Genomic DNA, 23,486 nt, shown 5'->3' on the forward strand with positions numbered 1-23,486 from the left:
ATTCATCCTCTTGTAGAAGGGGTGAATAAATTCATGCAGTGGAGCACGTTACCTCCTGACCTGCAGTCTCGGGTGCTTTTTCTCTTGGAAAACAGAGAAAAAGGAGAGTGTTGTGGAAAGCCCGTGGTCTGAAGCTTTCCTCTTAAGTGGGAAGAGTTCATTCACCGCTGAGACCCCTTCTGCTGGGGCTGTGAAATGTTCTCCCATTGAAAACTCAGTTTATGAGGCTCGGTGCGTGATGCTGCTGCTCCTTCTCCTGTAGAAGCTGACCGAGGCAGAGCGTATCAGGTTTGGGATGTTGCCATGGGCCTGTTGAAGGTAGTGCAATGATGCTGAGCCTGGTGCTGGGGAAGGACTGCAACTGCACTGAATGTGGAAGTTGCTTCTGCAGCACTGGGCACAGCGAGGCACCTGTGAACAGCAGAAACCTGGATGCAAAAGGGCTCTTGTCCTGCGTTCAAGGTGGCATACACAGACTGCTTAGGAGTTTGTTTGCCATGGATTGCTCCTCAAAGCTGAAGTGTTTATAAATGTGGGAGTTACAGTGATGGATGAGACAGAGGCAGCTTTTGGCAGTGGGAAAGAGGTGCTGCTTCCATGGGGAGGCTTAACTGGGGCTGTGCAACCAGGAAAGCTGGAACCTGCCCCTCGCGGCTCAGGCAAGAGGCTCCGGGAGCAGAGTCCTTTGCTGATGGCTTTTCTCAAGGTGGGAAATCCCTTCCTGGATTGTGAACCTTGCAGAGGTTGGGTCTCAGACAATAAAGAGAGTAGCAGAGGCGAGAACTGACTGTTGTAGGAGAAATGGAGGACTCACTTTTAGACACCTGATAAAGAAAGAAAGGGGGGATCTTGGGAGGCAGGCAGGTACTGGTAAGAATTACTACTGGATATCAATGTCCCTCCTTTTTTTCCCCCACCTCTGTAATAAAGCTGTAATAAAACTTGTTTGAACTCCTTTTCTCCCCTCCTTTTTTTTCTCTTTTTTTTTTTAAGCAACTGAGCAGAATTAATGTCTTGAGTTTGGGAAGAACAGGGAAACAGTGGGTTTTCCTTCATCTTTTATATACAGGTAACCAGTGGACATCTGAGCTCCAGATGTATTGTGCCCATTGCTGAAATACTTGTCTTAGTTGCTTGTGTAATATAATGGTGATAACTAGAACTCAGCATTATGGAAGTTAGCAGTATTACTTTAGTGCAATCTGCATTGAATTTGTTGCAAGTATGAAGAAAGTAGTAATTTAGGAAACTCACAGACGATCTTGATGATAGCGTAGCTGTCCTGCTGCTGCTGTTCTGAGCTACAGTTTTAATGGCACTGAAAGGAAGCAGATGTTTAGTTATTTCTAGCAGTCAGTGGTCTTGACTGTTCCTCTTCCTTCTGCTGCTTGTAAAATACTAGCCTCAGGTCAGACGTAGCACACAAGATGCATTGAGTTGCACGGCCGGTGAGGAGCTCGGAGTGTGCAGTTTCATGCATTTATTTCCTACTTATTGTGCAATTAAGGTTGGCCACAATGTTTAGGTAGGTGTAATCGGCGTCCACTGTAATTGCTTGGTTGACGGTCTGGTTGTTGTATGTGAGGCCTGGGAGTTTCCGTGGGGAGGACAGTGTATTGCAATTTCAGGCTAACAATAAAACCAGGGAACTCGTTTTGCAGGGGTTTCATCCTGCTGAGTCCTGCGCTTGCTCTGGAGGCTCTTGTGGAATCGCAAATCAGAAGTGGTTTCGGGATGGGTTGTGTGCGCTGTTCTGAAATCTCGTGTTTGAATGTAATGAACTATTTTAATGTGTTGGTTTTTCAACTAGAAACGCCTGAAAGCGGCTGAAGCAGAGAGCAAGTTGAAACAAGTGTACATCCCCACCTAGTGAGTATAACAATAAAGTCTTCTTGTTGAAGGTTGTGCAGGTAGAATGGAAACAGTAACGTGCAGTTACGTGCATGGTGTTTTCTTGTTGTCTTTTTAATGGTTACTTTCTTAGTATTTGTTGCATGCAAGCAATATATAGAGAGATAATCAGAAAATCACAAGCTCTTTCCACAAGTGGAACCTTTGTACTTCACTGAGCCCTTTGTCATGGACCTGCAAACTGCCTGCTCTGGAATGGTGAGAAGTTTCACAAGGGCGATCAAGTGCTATGAGGGCTGTCACATGCAAGAAGGGCCTTACCATTCAGAAAGCAGGTTTTCCAGAACAGTTGCTTTCCAATCCCTGTAGCACAATGCCTCCTGTTTGTGTAAATGCAGTATTTCAGCATAGAAGCAGTTGTTAATGTAGTTACATCAAGTAAAGTGAGATACTTTCCCCTCTGAGTTTTATCTAGCTGATACAATCTGTTCTTCAGCTAGGAACAAGAGATGTTCTGGCTGTGAATTAAAGGTAGCTAGCACACAGCCCCAAGTATTTTATCTTCGACCAAGTCTTGTCAATGAAATCTGTTTTCCTCTGAGGGGGTTTTTAGACTTAAACTCGATGCTATACCTGCTTTTGTTAACGTGTACTTCACAGAAACACGATATGATGTCTCTTTCATATTCATAATTTCCTCAAGATTATGAGAAGAGACAGGGTTACAGGTGATGTTCTGTCAGGCTTCCTGTGGGTACATTCAGTTTATATATATGTGAATTTCCCATTGTTAGGAGTGTTTGTATTGTGGGATGATGCTAGAATACCAAATGAGAGACACTCTTGTTTTTCAGTGACTTGTATAAATTGCATGCAATAGAACTTCATTTCCATATTGCATACAGACATTTCTCTCATAAACAGACTTAATAACACAAACAGCAGACTATTAAATTCATTCTTTTAGTCTCATCTCTGGAGAAATGTGCGTTTGGAAGCTCAGGTCTCTAATAGATGATGCCGTTCAAAAACGGCTGAAACCTCTGGTAATGAGTGTTCCCTCATTCCCTCGGGGAAGCGGCTGCTTTGGGAGCACTGAAAGATGCTCACTCCTTACAGAATGCTTTTTCAGTTTAATTTCCTTGGCCCATGTGGGCAGTTCAGGGCTTCTGCCGGGATGCTCTCCGGAGGGACTGGGAGATGTAATCATGTCTTGATCCCTTCTCTTGTACCCAGAGCCCCCAGTACTTGATAAAAGGGTATCTGGAAATTGTGTCTCTCACTGAATGCAGTGAAAAAGGAGAAGGTAGGAGGCAGACTTACAGGCGTTTGGAGCAGAGAGCTGATACACCAAAGGTTTCTTCGGGTAGTCATTGTAGCTAATCTGGAATACATTTTATGCTGCCTAAAGTAATGAATGATTTGGGGGGGATCAGTGTATCCAGCCCTGCATTGTTTTGTCAGAGGGGTGGCTAACACCCACAAAGCTGGAGTTTGGGAGTGCTGTACTTAACCTAGTGAGGAATACACTGATTCTCTCTGAATTAACTGGCCTGTAAAGCCCTTCTTCACTGAAGTATTAGTAGGTAAAATAATACAATATAACCAAAAGAAGAGGGGGGAAAAAAAGGCAAATCCAGTTCTTCTGCCTCTCAAAGTAATTTAGGACAGAACCCAGACAGAACAGCCTGATGTTACGCAGGTGAGCTTTGCCAGGATTATAGGCATTCACATTTACTACAGCTGGTGGAAGTATGTGCTTCTGCTTGAAATAGGAGGCAGCAATAATCTCATGCTGTCTTCTGGGATTGGACAGCCTTGTAGTATTGCAGGCAGTGCTGCTTCTCTTAGTTGTTCCACTTAACCCAATAACCATCCAGCCTCACCTTGTAAAGCCTCGTCTCTTGCCTGGACCCCTGGGCTGTGTCAGGTTTTGTTGATGCTTGACCTGACATTGGAGTTTTCACTAGCTTGCCAAGTAGCTCTGACCACGGGAGAGCATTTCAGAAAGATCTATGAGTTTGAGTATCAAAGCAGCTCTTCACATAGCAAGGCTCTGACGGTGCTGAAAATGCAAGAGGAATATAAAGACCAGCCTTGTGGTTTAGAGCCGGGTTCTACAGATGTTGTCACCAGGCATCAGAATTCCAGGACTAGGTTGGTTGTTTTCATATTGACTAAAAGGGTGGTGAAATCCGTTTTATTCTTTTGTATTTAAAGCAACAAACCAAATCCTAATCAAATATCCAGCAACAATGGGAAACCTGCTGCAGTCAATGGAGCAATGGGAGCCTCTTACCAGGCACAGGCCTCGCTAATAGGTCGGGCTTGTGAAAGCTGCTATAGTAAGTAAAGTTTTCTTTCTTTCTTCTTTTATTTTAGTAATTCAGGGGGTTTGGCTAATATTAGTCTGCACTGGTTCTGACTTTGCATGCTACAGAGGGTGACTTTCATTGACTTCTGTAGCAGAAATAAGTTAGAGTCGCTTTCAGGATTGTGATGAAATGTTAACATTCAAATGCACTTTATGATCTGTTCCTTTTTTAGCAATTCAGAAAGCACGGAAAGATGAAGCAGTAGAATGTGATGGCCCTGATAGGTTATTCCTTTCCCTTCAGAATATTGGATTCAGTGTTAATTCTGATTCTTCTTCAAGGCTCAGGGGTTTTGAGTTGGTTTGGGGGGGGGTGTTGGTGTTGTGTGTCCCCCCATTGTGGTTGGGAGGTAGGGGTGTGTTGAGTTCTTCCTACTGTTTGGTGTGTTTCTGATGGTCCCTGTTGGACTCCTTGAAACAGCAGCCTTCTGCATAGGTTGTATGAGAGGAGGTATTAAAAACTCCAGAAGGAATGGAAAAGCTTTCACGTACCCTTGCTGTATGGTACTGTGGCTGCCTGTCCTCAAATACCAGCTAAATTAAAATGGTTGTTTTTCAAATCACGTTTTTGTAAAGAAGAGTTTTCTTGTGAAAGATTACCAGAAGAAAAGGAAAAAGGTTAAATTATTGTCTCTGCAGAGTCTTCACACGAGATAAAGGTACATCTTCCATAGCACTTCAGCAGATGTGCTTTTCCTTTTCATATGGGGATCTTGATTTATAAGTACTCACTTTACATGACTTGAGCAACAAAGCAGATCTTAACTAACCCTAGTAAGTAACAAGCAGCATAATAAACCTGCGTAAGATCAGAAATAGAGGATTTATAGGACTTTTCTTGGTAGCCTGCTGGAAGATGATGTCTTCCTGGCAACATAAAGTCCTTGGTTCAGAATTAAATAGGGAAGCACTTTCGAAATGTCCATTTGCAGTTGACTTCTGGGCTGCTTTTGTAAAACATAACTCAAAATTCAAGTTCTTACTTCCTCCGTGTCAAATGTATTAAATACCTATGTTAAAATGCTTTCCTAATGCCATATATTGTGGCCATATAAACCCATCTGTTGCATCGTTTGGATTTAGTATGTTGTCTGCAGCGGGCACCACTTTACCTGTGCTGTTTTCTTCTCCCTAGCTCCACAGTCTCACCAGTGGTATTCTTGGGGTCCTCCAAATATGCAGTGTAGGTTGTGTGCATCTTGCTGGATTTATTGGAAGAAATATGGCGGCCTGAAAATGCCCACACAGACAGAGGATGATAAACTGTCTTCCAGCCAGCCTACAGAGGTAGGATTGCGGACATAAATGTTCCTAAAACAATAACGTGGGGTTTTCACACGACTGCTGTGATTTGAATATTTAATGGTATGAATTTTTTATGTATGTGTTCAACTTCGGTATTACAAAGCTCAATTCCTTAATCCTTCTCCTGTCTTCAATTTTCCTTGTCTTTATTTGACTGTTAGATCAGCAAACATCCATTTCATGCATTTTTTTGGTGGACAGATGTCATCTTGTCAGCCAGATGGTGTGCACCCTGTAAAATGCCATCTAGAATGGCATTGTGTATCCACCCACAATAGAATCACAGAGTGGTTTAGGTTGGAAAGGACCTTAAGATCCTCCAGTTCCAACCCTTGCCACGGGCAGGGATGTCCCACACTAGAGCAGCTTGCTCCAAGCCCCTGTGTCCAACCTGGCCTTGAGCACTGCCAGGGATGGGGCAGCCACAGCTTCTCTGGGCACCCTGTGCCAGCGCCTCAGCACCCTCACAGGGAAGAACTTCTGCCTTAGATCTAACCTGAACTTGCCCTGTTTCAGTGTGAACCCATCACCCCTTGTCCTGTCTCTGCAGTCCCTGATGAGGAGTCCCTCTCCAGCATCCTTGTAAAAAAGAGGGGTTTTTTTACAGCTTCATACATAAGCTCAATTTTTTTGTACAGTGCTTACCATGCTGAACCCAGGACAATTATACATGCTTATACACACTGTGTGTGTATGTTCAGCCCTGTGAATTGATCCAAATTGTGTAATCGTTTGAAGCTGCAGTTCTCATGTGTGCGTGACCGTTTTCTGTTCGGTGTTCTTGCAGGACTCCCATGTTAGGACTCACCTGTCCCGGCAGGCCACGCAGGGGACTCCAGTTCGTAACACTGGGAGCCCAAAGTCTGCAGTGAAAACACGTCAAGCTTTCTTCCTTCACACAACGTGTTGGACAAAACTGGCCCGTCAGGTCTGCAAAAACACCCTGCGGCTGCGGCAGGCAGCGAGACGCCCCTTTGTCCCTATTAACTGTGCTGCCATTAAGGCAGAATGTAAGATGTTTTTTTAACTCTTAGTTCTGTGTGCTGTGCTTCCCACCCATTTTATTTTTGTCTTTTAATTTTATTTTCTTTTTCAATAAACATTTCTGTCTGTACACTTTTTGCTTTTCATTTTTCTTTTTTTCGTTTGTCACCAATACGTTGAATCAAGCCTGGCTGCCTCCAACAGATTTCAGGCTGGGACAAAAAAAATCAGATGAGTTAGAAAGTGGATAACTATTACCTCATTTGCTTACCAAACAATCTCATAACAAATCCAGGGCAGTGAGGGGAAATCAGTGCTGTGACATAAAACCCATGCTTCCTACTAGGCAGCGTGAAAGAAGTTTGCTTTCGTATTGTGTGTTGATCCTTTTGCTGAGCAGAAAGCATAAACCTGTGCGTGTTTTACTCAGTGGGGTTGGTGAAAGATTGAGGAGCTGAAGATGCAAGAGAACTGAAATGTGGCCTGTAACCCAGCCCTTCGTTGCTGTGGTGATCAGATGATGGTGATAGCCATGGTTATTGTTACATCATGGTTGCAGCTTTGTTTCTTTTTGCCTGTTGCAGTTTTAACTTTTAGTTTTAAATAGAATTCTATATTGTGTTTGTTCTTTTGATAGCCAAAATAGAAAGAACTGGTAAGTTCACTGGTTATGGGTTGTTCTCTTTATGTGCATATGTGTGTAAGCGCTGCTGCAAAGCCACTGACTATTTCAGCAGGTTTTGTGTCTGTGCTGAGCGCGTTGGTTTGCTGCTTGTGCTGTTGGTTTTGTTTGCCAGACTTCCATAGAGATGCAGTTCTTGGTATTCCAAGGTGAGCCGTGCTGGCTCATCATACTGCGAATTGTATTGGAATCGAAGAGACCTTTTTAGGATATTAGATGTTGGGTTTATAACCGTGTTTACTGGATTAAGGCTAAATATTTTCCCAGCATACTTAACTGGGATGCAGGTGATGTCAGTGTTGATTTTAAGAAATTTGCTCCACAGGGGCTTAATGTCTGGTTTTGAGTAATTAATTTTCCCCTTACGTACTTCAACACCGGCCGTCCTTCACATGCAAAACTCTTGACCTGCTTCTGCAGTCGTCCAGAGCATGGTGACTGTTTCTGCTTGTTGGCCTGTTGGCCGTTTTCTTTCCAAGCTATGCAAGTCAGGAGCAGCTTTCAGGTTTAAGGAAATGGTATGCCCAAGTGGGTTGTACCGTATGGAAAAAGCGTTTCTAAGGCTGGACAAGGATTATGTTTTAAATCCTTAATACAAAATAAGAGTTATCCTCTGAGAGGAAAGAATTGCACTGCTTAATATGTGTATTTGGCACTGATTTCTGCCACATCATGGAGTTCCCTTGAGCCTCGTGGGTTTTTATCCATATCCGTTTTTTCTCCCTCACTGCAGTAACTCAGTTTGAAAGATGGAGCTTGAGTTTAAGGAAGAGAAAAACTAGAAGGAAAAGAAAGCAGTTATCTAAATAGCAGAAACCAAATGATAGCTGATTTAACTTGTGTTTGTGTGTACATATACGTACACACACACACCCTGTTGCTGGCATTGTCTCTTTGTGCAATTGTACAGTGCTCTTACCTGCATTGTTATTGGCATGTCCTTACTCTGGTAAGGACTGGTTAGTAAGTAAATTTAAGGATAAAGGTTTTCTAGTTCTGTTCCTGTACTTATACCTTCTGACCTGTGGTGAGTGCATACTGTAGATTTTAATGTTACAACTGAATAGGCTCCCTCTTCCTGAGAACGCCTTGGATCCTTTCTTAAGGAGAGATTGATGTGAGTCATTCTTAAAGCTTGTCGGTTTTAGATCCTTTCATTTTTAGCTGAGCTGCTTCATTAACAGTGATGATTTCAGATGTTGAGTACCACTGAGTAATTACAGTATTGCATGAATGTCTGCAGGTGGTCCAGAAGTGACAACCATGCTTAGGTAACAACTTGGCCAGAGTGTCAGGTTGCCTGTGATGGGACCTGGCGTGAGATGGTTATGACATCCAGGAAGGGATTTGGGGTTTGTTTTCCATGTTGGTGTGCTGAAACTTGAATCTAATGGCTGCTTTGTCAGACTCGCCTGACTCTGTGTGTGCCAAACCAGTGCTTCAAAACGTAGCTGCCTTTCTCAGTTATATTGCAGTAGGCACCAGACCGACACTCAGAAACCATAAAATCTAAAGACAAGGGGTGGTAGCGCACTTTCCCCAGCAGCCTACCAGGTTTTATGTTGTCTTGTAGTGCCAGATTGTAAGTGAAACTCATTCCCAGCTCTGAGAAAGTGGGGAAAAAGCCATCATGGAAACCTCAGACCTGGTTCTGCCTGAAGATAATAGACTTGCTGTAGATGTTGGCAATAAACTTGTCTAGTGGATTGTTAGAAGCAGTTAGAATTGGTGAACTGTTTCAGTAGGAGGAAATTCTCATCCTCTGAATTAGGCAAAATACCTTCTTTTCAGTTTGAAAGTTAAGCAAAACTGCCCTGACTGTGGAAGGTCTCTGAATTAGAGGAAGCCAAAGTGGGCATTCTTCTCCAGGCAGTCGCTGGCAAGACTGGATCTGTTTCCAGCTTTATGAGCATGTTGATATATGTGAACCTTCTTAGTTCAGCACAGGAGGGTTTCTGAGGGATCTTTTCCCCTTGCTCAGGTACAGTTTTAGCGTGATAACTCTTATGTGTTAATTATAGTAATTTAAATTTGGGTAACTGCACTCCGTCTGTGTAGACGTGATTGTCAAAATGTTTTCAGTGGATGCTAATGTATGATCTGTATAATGCAGTTATCTGGAAATGGGTATGGTGATCACAACCAAAACTTGACTTACCTTTCAATCTGCAGATTTAATAACAAGTTTGGTACACAGCACTTGTTTCTTACAGGCTGGATTGATAAAGCAAAGACAAGGGAAAATTAAGTAGAATATGCAAAATGTTACTGATCTGTCTTGTAAGCACACGGCCCGTGTTTTACTGACATCAAACTGCCCATTCGTCTGAGGTGAGTAACGTTCACAAGCACTGTTTTCCATCCTTGATTTTGATAGCTGTGGAAGATGCTTTGGCTGCCACTGGGATGAAAATCCTTTCTCTGCTGTTACCTTTGATTACAATTTGTGCCACGTTTTATTAGCCAGTAAAATAATGAGAAGAACACACTCTTTCTGTCCCAAAGTTGTAAGAATACAATTCAGGGAAGCCACAGAGCACAGTATGTTTATTAGATAATCTGAATTTCGATAGGGAGATGATGGCATGTCAAAGAGAAACAACTCCTCACCTCTCTCCAAGCCTTGGAGACTTATAAATCTAGTTTTTAAAATCCCCTTTCAGATCTAAAAGAAGAAGCCTCCTTCACCGTCATCTTCTCTACAGCCTTCACAACTTCATTGACCTCTAATACCCACGACAGTCATCCCCTTTCTAGGTTAAGAACTTGGTCTGTTTAAAACTGTGTGAAGAATCTGTTTCCCCCTGTGGTTTGTAATGTTGTTCCCCGGAGTTTTTCTAGTTGTGCTGTATCCTCTCTAGGGCTGTAGTGGCCCCGGTTACACATGCTTCAAGAGACAGGTCTTCCCTAATTTTAGTCTCACCTGTTTCCTATTTTCCTATCATAATTTATAATACTCTGATTTTACTCTCAAGTGACCCCTCTTTAGTATTGTCTAGATATTTTTAGAACGCTGTTAACGCTGCCTCCATGGGTTTTCTTCTGCATGGGGGTGCTCTGGACCTCATCATTCCATCTGTTCATTAGTCTTTTACCCCTATGTTTATTGCATGGTGCTGCTGATATACTTTGCCATCGGTTTTAGCTTATTTATGCTCAGGAATTTCTTACCAGGAAACTTTAGCTCTCTGATCACCTCTTTTCCTGATCTTTTATATGTTGAGCAGCGCTGATCCTTTGGGGATTACACAGACCATTAATTTTAATCCCTGAAAAAAAAAAACCCTTCTCTTTAACCCTGGGACAGCTTCACAGTCTGGTGACACGGTTTGTGAAGAGCCAGTTGCAGTGCCATGTTGGCTGCCAGATCAGCTGCGTGTGTACGTGTCGTGATCCCTCCAGACGGTCCTGGAAGACCTGTGGCATTTGCAGTCGCTGCTTTACAGGACATGTAGGTAGGAAGGGACCTCTGGAGGTCTCTAATCCTACCCCCTGCGTGTTCATGTGCTCATGGGCCTTTTGTTCAGATGGGATCTGTGTGTCCCCCAAGGATGGAGACTCCACAGCTTCCCTCTTCTAGCGTTGGGTCAACCTCACAGTAAACAGTCTTTTCCTTACTTCCAACAACAGTTTTCCATCTCCCAGCCTGTGTCTGTTGCCACAGACAGAAATAGTACGTTGTCCTGTCACTGCATACGTGAGAAGGGTCTGGCTGGGTCTTGTCTATGCTCTGCTGCTCTGCTGTTACAGATGGCCATCAGGTCTCCCCTTGGCCTTCTCAAAGCTGACCAGACCCAGTTCTCTCAGGTTCTCTGTGTGTCCTGCACTCCAGACACCAGCTTGGTGTCTCCAGCAGCTGGACTTGCTCCAAAAGCATCTCGTGTAGTAGGGATCCCAGAACTCAGCACAGGCTCTGGGCGTGGTTTCCTGCAGTTGTCCCTCTTGTTGCAAGGCCACACCACTGGATAATGTGAGAGCATTAAACACGTTTTCCCTTTACAAGGTCTTGGTTGGCTCCCTTGGTGTTTCCACATTTAACTTTATGCCTCTATTAATAGCTCAGCCCTTTCGCCAGGCTGCAGACCTACTTACTGAAGAATGTTATCACACTTGCCAGGGTTTTGTTCTCTTGAGCCAAGCCCAGCTTAAGCATTCGTTAACCACCGGTAGAGTACATGCTCAGCGGTTTCTGTTTGGATGCATTGCACCTCGTCTGGGGAATCTGGTTTCATTCACTAACCACTTTGTTTTGTGGTACTTCCTGTGGACACCTGGATGTGACACAGTCCTCACGCTTCCCTCATCAAAGCGTGTTGGAACTGAGCTGCTTTATGTTCTGCAGTCAACACCGATGCAAAGAACGTGTCCACCTTTTTGGCCGTGCCTGTGCCTTGCATGTTGTCCTCACACCTTGAGCATCTCCTGTTGCTACAGCAGTAGCGTACTTTCTGCTTTTGGTATGTTTGAAAAAATACATTATCAAATATTATACTCCTTTATTTCATTTTAGGTTTGGTTTTTTTTTTTTCCTCATAGCTTCCAGTATTTCCCTGACCTTCCTGAGGTTTTCACTGTTCCTGTGGGAGCCCGTATTTGATTTTAGGACTTGGTTTTCATTTTGGTTTTGACAGCTTTTCTGTCTAAATTTTATGCTGTGGTTTTACACTTGGGAGTGATACATGATCCAGCTTTGATGCCTCTCTTTATGTAGTGCATAACGAGCATAAACTGGACTACATCGTTTATGACAGTACCATACTATGGATTAAAGTTTGCTGCTGATAAATGTATTTAGCTGTTTTAATAGGTAGGTGCACTTTGGGACACCCACCGAGTGCCTTTGGTGAGCATGCTTTGCCTCCAGCCTGGGACTTGTGCTCCCTTTGCAGTCTGTGTTCTCAGTCAGCACATTAGTACCTCACCATGAGTCAGTGGCTTGTTTTACAGCGCAGACCCTTTTACACAGAGCTAGATAGAATGTATAAAGAGATTGCACATTGATCTGTATTGTGTCTTACCCTCTTCGTGTCACTGTGTACTCCTATGTCGTGTGCTGGGATGAAGCAAACAGGAACATTTTGGTCAAAGAGAAGGCAGAGGCAGTGTTGAGTTACAGTTACCATCATCTGTTCAGAATATCTAGTCCCTGTAATGCTTGCTAGAAAATGTGGTTCTGCATGCGTGTGTGTGAAGCCTATGCAAAGGTGTACATACAGGTATGCATGTGTGGGAAGCAATGCATGTGAGGGAATTCTAGAGCTAGAGACTCAAACTTAGGGATGCAGTTTTGTACAAACAGAATACCTCTGCTCTAGGGATACTGGAAGCCCTATATGGGGATTACTTAGATGCTTTTGGAAGACACATAACACCGTTGTTCTGAGTAGTTTAAAAAGAGGCACTGTAGTTCCAGGAGTCTCAACTATTTACTGAAACCGAGTGAATTGTGAAGTTTTGCCTTAAGTTGTTTGACTCCGCTGTCTAAGCGTGAACTTCTTCATAGTAACACTTCTATGTTTGGGGCATTTAGACAGATTCTCTGCTTGTGTATTTGCAGTGCCTTCAAAGGTGTGAGCTCCTACTTGTAGCATCACATTTAAGGTAGTTACTGAGCTGCTTTTTGTCTGCTGCCTTTGAGCCCCTTGAGCTCTGTGATGCTTGGTTACAACTGACCACTTTGTTCAAAAGTTTATAGCGAAGGATGGGTCTTTTTTGGTTGTTCCTGTGTTGAGGTGGTGTTTGTTAACCTTCGTCTTGCCATAATAGCCCCTGTGTTCTCTTTTACTTACTCAGAATTGCATGGATTGCCACACCATGCGAATAAGGCATGACCAGAATCAGTAGGCTTAACTTGAAATTCTTACCTCTCTATTACCCTATTTATAGCCAGACAAGCTTGTAGAGAGCAGGGAAGAATTCAGTGTAAATTATGTTTAATTTGCTGCTTTTATTTTAATACTGATGTTTTCATGTTCCATTTGCCTGGCTGACTGTCTCCAGAAAGACTTTGTAAGCAAAAATTGCCATCACATTTGTCTTACAACTTACATTAACTTTAAACCAAAAAATACCAACATCAGTTCCATGCGTGAGGACCTGGCCTGCGCTTGTCCATCGTTGTGAGCGTTGATGGAGAAAAAAAGGACATGTGCTAGAAGGAAGGAAGAGATTTGTGCTGTGTCCTGATTCTATTTGTAGTGTTGAAATATTGAAACTGGGTTTTATTCTTTAAACTTCTCAGATGCAGATCGACATTGTGAGCTTGCTGGAAACCCTCTGAAGATAAAAAGCACCAGGAAACCGCTGTCGTGTATCATTGGGTATTTAGGTATGTATCTGCCTTCAGAGAGCACTCAGCGTACACTGAGACGTAAAAATCCCATACACATAGAACGAGAGAGGCATGCTTTTAGTAACAAGCAAACTATAAAGTTAATAAAGGAATAAAAGCTCTAGTCCTCTCTCAGTTGCAGAGCTCGGGGGATGGAGGCAGAAGCCCTTCTGCTACTGGCTTAAAACAGCAGAGTAAAACCTGGTGTAATTTAGAATGTGAGCAATAGTCTGGTAGTCTAAAGGAATGGAAAAAAGGGTTCCAACTGGGGAGATTCTCAGTATGCTCAGTGCTGCTCTGCTCTGCCCCTGGAATCCACTTGCAGTATTCCTGTGTGCTTGAAAGGAGGAGACCTCAGCCACACTCAGGCACTGACCTTTTAATCTGATGCTGTGATTGTAGTAGATGTGGTGAGATCAGTGCTGAGATCACAGCCAGGAGGACCAGAGGCTCATGTAAAGTAATGGGGAGAGGAGACATCCTAGGAATTTGTGATTCCTTATTAAAACAAACGTGAAAATTGTCCTTTCTGCAAGGAACCACCACTGACTATATATAAACATTTACACAGGCCTGTAGGAGCCGAGATACCCCATAGGCTTTCTGCTGATCCTCAAACAAAGATCAGTCAATTGATCAGAGAAGCAGTGAAGTGCATTAATCCCAGTGTACAGCAGTGAAGCTGAGGGCAGAGCTCAGTCTAGATGTTTTGCTTGCGATTTCAATCCACAAGAGGTTTTTCGTTGTAGACCAGAGGGAACAGCAACAGTCTCTTGACTTGCTGAAATAGAAATGAGCTCCTGATGTGGTTATAACTGCTCTTCTAAAACACGGGTTTTAACAAAATCCAAACTTCAGAAAACTGGATAACGAAAAATGGATGCAGCGACAGGACAAGGGTGGTGGGTTCACACTGAAACAGGGGAAGCTCAGGTTACATCTAAGGCAGAAGCTCTTCCCTGTGAGGGTGCTGAGGTGCTGGCACAGGGTGCCCAGAGAAGCTGTGGCTGCCCCATCCCTGGCAGTGCTCAAGGCCAGGTTGGACACAGGGTCTTGGAGCAAGCTGCTCTAGTGGAAGGTGTCCCTGCCCGTGGCAGGGGTTGGAACTGGAGGAGCCTTAAGGTCCTTTCCAGCCCAAAGCACTCTGTGGTTCTGTGATTCTCTGTGTACGTGGGTGAAGGTTTTGTAGATTAACAGTGCAAAAATATACTAGCTACCTGCAGAGTCTGTTTAGCACTTGGCTGTATGGGAAGCGAAGGCAAATAGCACATGTTCCAGGGATATGGGGTGTGCTCAGTGGAGGTAAATACCTGCATCTGAATTAGTTGTATGAAGTTGGCTTGTTTGCCATTTAGCTTGGGTTGGGTTTTTTTTCTTGTTTGTTTGGGATTTTTGTCTGTTCGAGTGGATAATTAATGCTGGCATGGTCTTCCTCACAACATCTGGTATGAAGCATCCTGTCACAGCTTATGCAGGAGGCATTTGTTTTCCTTTTCCAAATGCCTTCCATGCCATTCCCACAGACATTTATGAGCAGACTGTGTGTCTCAAGGCAATGCTGCTTTCAGCCCTGCTGGTAAGGCAGAGAGGATTTCAGTGCCCTGCACGCGTGGGTCATCGCTTCCCTTTATCCCTGTTCTGCTTCCTGGCTGCCAGATCCACAGCTGAGGTAGGCTGAGCATTGAGTAAGCTCTGTCCTCTGGAGAGCTGGGGCTAATCCCCTGTAATCTCTGCAGTCATCACTGTGCTTTGCTAAGCAAACCCCCCAGGAGTGCAAGCCCTGGCTAATTGAGTGTCCTGTATTACCTCCCCAGTATGGGGAAACCAGGGTAATGTTTCCAGCTGGGATGCATACTGAAGGAGATGGGATGAGAGAGGCAGGTGCAGCTTCAGAGGTGCCTCTGGAATCCAGGATGCTTATTTAAGTGATCAGGGTAGGAGGCTTCAACTTCCTGTTGTTTGCATTGGGGTTTTGATTCATTAGTGGAAAGGAGAGAAGATTTAGAGTTGTTGCTGCATGTGCTTGTTTGAGGCTGCAGCCTGGTCTCACCAGAAGGGTTCCTAATGTGTCGTGCAAGTGTTGCTGCTTCTTCCTGTTTTATCGTTATTTCAGAAATGCCCATGCAGTCTGGATCTGGCCAGTGGGTTATTTATTGTGCAGGTAATGGGGTAATTTGGGTTCTTTGGAGCTCTCCGGGTTAGCAGCCAGGAGATTTTCAGTGAAGTCCTAAGCAGTAGAACAAGGATCAGAGCAGCAGCAGGAACTAAAAGAACCCTAACTGCTATAACTGCATAATACAGTAATATGGTAGGATAATATAAGTCAGGCAAAACCCTGAAATGCCTCATAACCCCTCAGGGGTGTGAGGAAGCCTATTAGAAAGCGCTAATCTAAAGCGTGCAGTCTGTATGTGGAGGGCAAGTGAGCACAAGGTGTAAAGACCCCGCAGGAAGGACTCAGTCAGTCCATTGGCTGTTTCAGTCCATTTCTGGAACCTTTAACAGAGAGCTTGGGGTGGCTGCCTTCCTCGGGAGCAGAGGAGAAAGGACAGGCCTTGGGGTGAGCTGATGGAGGACTGATGACCTCCTGCTGAAGAGAAGTCCAAGTAAGGAAATGCTTTTTCAAGTGCTTGCTCACCGTGACACCATAAAATCACATCTCCTGTTGGCTGTGGGCAGAAGGGTTTATGAGGTCTCGTGTGTTCATGTAGCTGCTGGGATGACTGTGATTGCTGCTGGAGCTCTTTGGCAGATAAGATTGTGTTTTAGTGGCGTTAGCCCTGAAAGTTAACCATTTCCTTCACAAAATGGGAAAAGATTGTCAGATGAGCGGTTTAGAATCCAAATTCCAATCATCTTTAGCTAACAGTGCAAAACCTTTCTTTTCCAGTGTAAGGTTTTGCTTTAGCCATCGGTATTCACAACATTAAGCACTGCCTCTGTTCCCATTTTAGTAAGAAAACTAAGTAGAAACTTGTTCTCTATAGGATGGAAAATGGGTGAGTGCTTGGTGTTCCTAAACCCTATTACGTGGAAAGCAGATGAGTAATGCAGTGAATGGCAGTAAGCAGCTCTCATCGAAGTAAGTGGTGAGAGGATGGGTGACCTCAGACTCGCCCTCACACTGACACCCAAATCTGAAGCAATTACCTGTACCCTAGCTCTGTGCTCTTTTAATACCTGCCCATGTATTACCCTGCTCCGTTCGTTCTTACCTGACCCTCTTGAAGCATCTCGGATGAGGGTGTTTGTGCTTCATGAGTGTGATTGTGAGCTCTGACCAGATCAGTGGTTAAACATTAAGCAAAGCCTCTTGAGGTTGTTGATGTTATACCTTCCTGGCATGCTGGTCCCAGGGCAGCCAAGCCATTGTGGTCATCCTGAGTAGGTGTGAGTCATGGAATCACAGACTGGTTTGGGTTGGAAACAGCCTTAAGATCATCCAGTTCCAACCACCAGGGCAGGGACACCTCACACTAGACCATGTCAGCCAAGGGTGAGCAGTACCAGGGACGGAGCATTCACCACTTCTGTGTCCAGCCTGTGCCAGCGCCTCAGCACCCTCACAGGGAAGAGCTTCTGCCTCAGATCTAACCTGAACTTGCCCTGTTTCAGTCTGAACCCATCACCCCTTGTCCTGTCGCTGCAGTCCCTGATGAAGAGCTCCTCTCCAGCATCCTTGTAGCCCCCAGCAGATAATCCTTTCCACCGGTTTGCTACTGATCCAACTGCTTGGCTGCATCTTCCCTTTAAAGGTTAGCACTTCCCATGGCAGCCCCAAATGGTTGCTGCCTGGGGTGGGTGGGCTGGTACCTGCAGGCTGCCTGTGAAGGCTTGCCGTGGGAGCCCTGGCTGTCAGACCTCCTTGGCATTTCTGAAAGAGAAAAAATGTGCTCTTGTGATGGACTCTGACTTCGTGCAATGGTTTCTCTTTCTCTTGCATGATAGCTGTGAATGGCAGAGGCTGGAGGGCTTCCTTCTTGGATCCCTGGCATCGCTTCAGATACTGCATATTCCCAGCTCCTGTATTCTGTTTTATAAACAGAAAAGCAGAAGGCAGTACTCTTCAGGGGTTGCATGTGAGAAAGTGCTTCAGTTCTGCCTTCCGATCTTACCCCCCTTGGGCAGCTCAACCTCCTGATCCACCCCACAGCCCCTCTGCCCTCATGTTCTCAGCTCAGGGGTCTCCTGCTCTGCCAGGGAACGGCACTGCAAGTGCCTCAGAGGGATGGGACCTGCCTGCGGGCTCTCTGACTTCCCTCCAAACCTTGGGTCTGTCCAAAGTCACCCGCAGTGGTGGCATTTTGAACCCAAATGCGTGATAGGAATAAGTTGGTGGGTTCAGCAGATCCCTGGTGCAGCACAAGCAGACTCTACCTTGCCCTTTTATCTGGCATCTGGCACAAATTTCCATACAGCTCTATCAGCTTTTGGCAAACAAAGCAGCTGCCACCCTGGCGTGTGCTGGCCAGGTGCACTTTACTGCCTCTGCTCTAGTAAAACGCTTTGATTTGCTTGCTAAAGCAGTCTGTAGGTGTGTAGCTCCCATACAAAGCTCAAAGGTAGGAAAATGTAAACAGAAACCTGTTTGAGATTGATCTGTATTATCCCCTCAGCCCCTGGAATCCTTACACATCTGCACCACAGTGTTAACTTGGGCGATCTCAAGTGAAACAGATCTTTCTTGCTTGGAGGAACGGTGGGTATGAAGAAGTGTTATTTAAGGTGCTGTAAACACACTCGTGCAGAGGAGCGTGTTTGTTTTGCTTTCACTGGAAATCTAAATGTAAGTTTAGTATGTTGGGTAGACTGGTTTCATCTGGTTTTTCAAATCAAGTATGTCTGATTTCTCTCTCTGTCTTTTGTCTCAAATAGAGATTCATCCTGCAGTGAAACCAAATGTAATCAGGTCAACACCAAGCCTTCAGACTCCAAGTGCGAAACGACTGCTTGCACCCTCCAATCACTCGTCACTAAGTATTTTGGGGAAAAGAAACTACAGCCATCATAATGGCCTTGATGGTATGTGGGGCAGTATCAAAGTTAAGGCTCTGAACTGTGGCCTGAGATGCCATTAAGTAGGGTGGTACAGACCAAGAGAAACGCAAGGCTTTTGGAATTGCTCTATGTGGAATTACTCGAGATGTACTGGAGCTCCTAGTTTACAGCCGATCTCTTTGCTAGCGTGTGAGTCCTAAACTTAAGTCTGGATTCTCAACAGGGAGATTGGCAATACAGGGGAAAATAGCTGCTAGCATCCAAAGACCATTGTCACAGAGTCTCCTAAAAGCAGTCCTGGCGATAAGGATTGGTGGGAGGTAGGAGCTCCTTAGGCATCAACTGCATTTCTGCCGCTTGCGGAGGAGGAAGCAAAAGGGTGCCGCAGAGGTAGAGGAGAGGGTTTTCCTGTACTCTCTGCAGCACCAGAGGTGATGTCTCTTGTATCCAGCTGTTTCATTACCCTGTGGTGCAGAGGGAGAGCAGGTATGAAGCTGTGCAAAAACGTGGAAGCTTGTGAGGAAGGCTGACTTTTCCCAAATAGCTTTTGGGTTTTGTTCTGAACAGTGACCGTGTATTACTGATTCTTCCATTAGTTTTAATTGTTGCCCAAACTGAAGATAAAATTTTAACTGTGAACAGTTTTACCTCGTGTGCCAATAAGAGGAGAATCCAGCAGGGCATAATTTGTTCGCACTGACAGGAAATGCATGCATTCCTGAACTGTCTTTGTGTAAGGTGTAACTTGTGAAAGCCATTACCTTATTTGTTCTGTAACTGAATGAGGTTGTTGAGATTAGACATTTCAAAGAAGTTAGGCTCCGAAATAGACTGCTCAGGGCCAAATCAGCACAAAAGAGGTTTCATGCTTCACAGAATGTGGAAATGAGGTAGGAATGAGGGGGACTTGCCTTTTAGGTGATAGAAATTGTGTTCCAAATGCAGGAAGGAAAACGTGATCCGTTATCTATCCTCTTCCCATAATGATTCTGTCCTTGCCAGCACTCTTTGTGAAGCGAAATTGCCTCCTGTACATTTAATAACAGCTAGATAGAAATCACCAGGTACTTTGACAGAAGGTGGGTATTAAGAAGACAGGACCTCTGCTCAGTGACGTGGTAGGCAGATCACATGCGTGGATGGCCACACAAGCTGTTTGGTGGGCAAGGATGACATCCATGTGACTTGTACTTGAAGAAAGTGATGACATTAATAGGCATAGCCATAAATGCTGAATTTCTCCTGCAGTCTCGGGGTGTGAAGTCCTGCATGGGTGGTCTGATAGTTGTTGCATGGGAATGTGAACAAAGGCTGCTTCCCCGCTCCACCGGTGCTGGCCATTAGACTGAACTCTCCGTGTGGGCTTTGAGTGATGAATGCGTTCGTGTTTCACTTTGGAAATAAAGGGGATGTTCCCTTTCTTCTGCAGAGAAGGCTGTAGCAATACGCTTGAGGTAAAGGTTATATCTTTTTCTGTGAAAACATAACTTCCTGGAAGGCATCTATCCTAAATAACCGAAATCTGTGTTTCATTAGCATAAAATATCTATTTTAATATTTAAAAGTGGCTGCTTTGGTTCTTATCCTGGCTGCTGCCTTTAATTAAAAGCCTTCAAAGTGTAAATAAAAGGCATAGAAAAAGCAACAAACCAGTAGTAATGATACTCAACAGCACAGGCCTTCTGTTCCTTTTGACTTAAAACCAGTTAGCTTTAATATTTACCATTAACTCCTCCTCTGGTTATTGGTAAATATAAACTCTTTTCTCTCTTTTTGTTGTGGCTTTTTTTTGTGTGTGTGTTTTGGGTTTTGTTTTTTTTTTGCTGTGATTTATCAGCTTCTCCTCAGCACACAGCAAAAACTCAGTGAGCAGCTCAGCTTGGGGAGTGGTGGTTTCTGTGTAATCGCACTGACCACGGTGCCCTGGTTGTGCAAGGAGAGGTTTTGCCAGCCTCCAGAGGTGTCTGTCTTAGACTGGAAAGCTTTTTTTGGTTCCAGATGCTATTGATTGTTTCAGGGTGTATTGCATAGTATCAATTAACAGGACCCAGAAAGCCTGCTATGGAGATAGATGATGATGCATTCTGTCTTTCAATGCATGCTTCAGTGAAATGAACAAACAAAAGGGAGCGCAGTGGGCTTATATTAAGTCTTACCTCTTGCTGTTTTAATAATGTTATTGCCGTAGAAATGCCTGCATGTTCAGGTTTGGGTTTTTTTTCCAACAGTATTAGAAATTTGTTGTAAAGAAGCAGTATAAATATGTTTAAGATACACAATAATTGACAGCATTCAAGTAAATGTCACTTAGGCTTGTGCAAATAGGTATTTAGATTGGCGTATTTAAAATCAGTCTTCCTGCCTAGGTGAGTTGAGAATATTACAGCAATAAATTGAGAATATATAACAATATATTGTTAATTAAAAGGCAGAAATTTGTTGTTAACAAAATAGCAATTATTGGCTCTTAAGTAACGCAGCGCGATGTGGAAATGGCACTTCTTTATGCCTGTATAGGGGAGCGGGGGAAGATTACAAGTTAATATTCGATTTAATGCTTATAAGAGTAATAAACAAAACCCCTGTTAGCATTTCTTAAAGAAGTCTTATGTTGGCTTGGGTCTTGATTTTTGGCTAATGCAGCACAAGCTTCCCTTTCATTTTACTATGGATGCATGTCCAGCAAGAGTCTGCTGCAGCTGATAGTGTTGAGGGAGGCTGTCGTTTTAGACTGCTGCTGCTTCTCCCAAGTCCTCCTTTTATCTCTCCAGAAATGCTGGGGTTTGTGCCCTGATACCTTGCCATTGCTATTAACTCGTCTGAGTGTCAGTCACTTGTGGCTGAGAGAGATGTAGTTGTATGCATGAACCCTTGTGTAAGGCGTAGAAAGAAGTACAGTTGCACTGCTTAAGCATTGCCTATTGTAACTGGATAGATGGAAGATCTTGTAGTTGTTTGTGTCTTTTATTGTAGGAGGAAGACTTTTTCTGGCTGGTTTTAGAAAAGCGTTTTTCCACTGTATTTTCAAACAGCAAATCTGTCATGCCATAGAATGCAGTGAAAAATGCCAGAAAGCCTTTTTCCTTCACAGTACTTCAGGGAGGTTTTGTGTAACTAAATGCGCACTAATGCTTTTAACTACTCTGAGCTGCGGTTACGTAGTATACACAGAAGACAGGATTGCTTGGGCCTCTGCTCAGTCTTTCCATTGCTGCTGAAAATAAAGTCAACATGAAATATTGAAGTGGTTCTCATCAGTGGAGACAGTCTCCTCTGAATGGGAAGATTCCACCTACAGAAAATCACGACGTTGCAAAGTGTTTCGTGGATCCCATTGGAGCTGATGGGAAGATTTGGGTGTGACTATAAAGTGCTTTGTAGGTATTTTGGATCTGATCTTTAAATTGCAGTGTCTAAAATTATTCCGAGCAATTACTTTCACCCACAAAGCCACTTAACTGTGAGCAGCGGTACATCCGAGTAGCTGAGTTTCGCGTCAGGCTATTGTTTTGGCAGGGTGAGTAATGATAATTTTCCTTATGCTATTTGGAAACATCAGGTAGAGGTATTTTACATGAGTAGAATCTCTTGTCAGCTGGCAGACATTGCGTTACTTTCACATGTACCAGAACCAGAATATCCACAGGATATGTGTCACTGATGAGGAACAGAAATCACTCTGTGCCTGTTGATACCATTTTCATGACTTGTGGGCAGAAATACAAGACCCAGTTGTTCACTGCTGAAGGGACTTTAATCAGCAGCCCTGATCCTCCTTCTCTCTTTCTCTGCTCAGACCTTTAATGCTGTATTTCAGGCTGAGATGTCATGATGCCTTCAAGAGGAGGTTAAGTTGCAGAAGGAGCGTATGAGCATCTTAGGCAGTTTCTGCCGTAGGTGCATCGATTTCTCCACAGTCATAAACTTCTGTGCGTCCTGTCAGTACTGAAGTTGCATTTATGGTAATTTACCCACATCACATCACCAAAATGCCTTGTTAGCGATGTTGCCTGACCGCTCCTGTTTGAAGTGGAGCAATCCCCTTCACTAGCACTTCATTGGCCCTAAGGGGAGAAACATCCTGTGTTCTGGATGCTGGGGAAGTGCAAATAACAGATGTTGCCTTGCACATAGTCAGTTGCTTTAAGAACTCATTTATAAACGAAGCGCCCAGCTGGAGCCAGTGTCAGTGAAGTTCAGGTGTGTTTTTTTACGTTCCCTGAGGTATTACAAAACTTGTCAGATAGAGCTGAAAACCCAAAGTTTTGCTTCCTTTTGTGTTGAACACCAAGACAGGTTCTAGGTAATCTCTGCCGCCCTTGAGCTGCGTTGGAGGTTGCACTGGTGGGCAGACCTTTTGTAAAGCGCGGCTTCTTGAATGCACAATGACTGCCTTTTTGATTGGAAGCAAGAGCTTTCTTCCTTAGTCACCTTAACTGAAAGCAGAGTTTTCCAGAGGCTTGGCTGGGCTGTGTTCATGCATAAGCGCTGGTCAGAGCCCTGCCAAATCGGGAGGTAATTATTTTCTGGAAGAAATCAGTGTCTGTGTTCTAAAGTCTGAATATTTGGGTGTGAGAGTCTGTAAGATTTCATATTGTGTCACAGCAGCCCCTTTGTTAGTAGGCTGTGCTAGATCCTAGAATCTTTTGACTAAGTCTACTTATTAAACAGGTCTTCCCCTAGGCTTTTGTTTATGGACATACTCAGGTCTTCCTAAAAGATGCTTGGCAACGTAGATGATATTTCAGTATCTACAGTAGCAATGACAGCTAAGAAAAAGAAATCGGAGGACGTCTGTATCGCATGAAGCTATTGTATATATAGCAGATCTTTATTTCTTCGCAGGGTTTTACGAACAGCTTATCAATATGGTACTACCCTGGAGTTAACAACTGTGGGCATTGCATGAAGAGTGTCTGTAAAGTATTCTTCAAAATGTGCTGTTTAACAGCCTCGGGAGG

The 23,486-nt window shown here is 44.0% G+C and overlaps 1 protein-coding gene across 5 annotated transcripts in view; it reads left to right on the forward strand.

The window, feature by feature from the left end:
- The window catches only part of MTA3 (metastasis associated 1 family member 3), a 121,478-nt gene that overhangs the window by 71,895 nt on the left and 26,097 nt on the right, over nucleotides 1-23,486 (forward strand). For all 5 annotated transcript variants that reach the window (XM_057398536.1, XM_057398537.1, XM_057398539.1 and 2 more), the window contains exons 11-16: nucleotides 1,811-1,869; nucleotides 4,072-4,196; nucleotides 5,361-5,512; nucleotides 6,318-6,540; nucleotides 13,438-13,524; nucleotides 18,403-18,549. In XM_057398536.1, the coding sequence (XP_057254519.1) occupies nucleotides 1,811-1,869; nucleotides 4,072-4,196; nucleotides 5,361-5,512; nucleotides 6,318-6,540; nucleotides 13,438-13,524; nucleotides 18,403-18,549 (793 nt within the window). The remainder of the gene's footprint in view (nucleotides 1-1,810; nucleotides 1,870-4,071; nucleotides 4,197-5,360; nucleotides 5,513-6,317; nucleotides 6,541-13,437; nucleotides 13,525-18,402; nucleotides 18,550-23,486) is intronic.

This window comes from Pezoporus wallicus, unplaced genomic scaffold (assembly GCF_028554395.1).
Source record: "Pezoporus wallicus isolate ANWC-B61680 ecotype Strahan unplaced genomic scaffold, APGP_CSIRO_Pwel_v1 contig_11493, whole genome shotgun sequence".
Classification (NCBI taxonomy): domain Eukaryota; kingdom Metazoa; phylum Chordata; class Aves; order Psittaciformes; family Psittacidae; genus Pezoporus; species Pezoporus wallicus.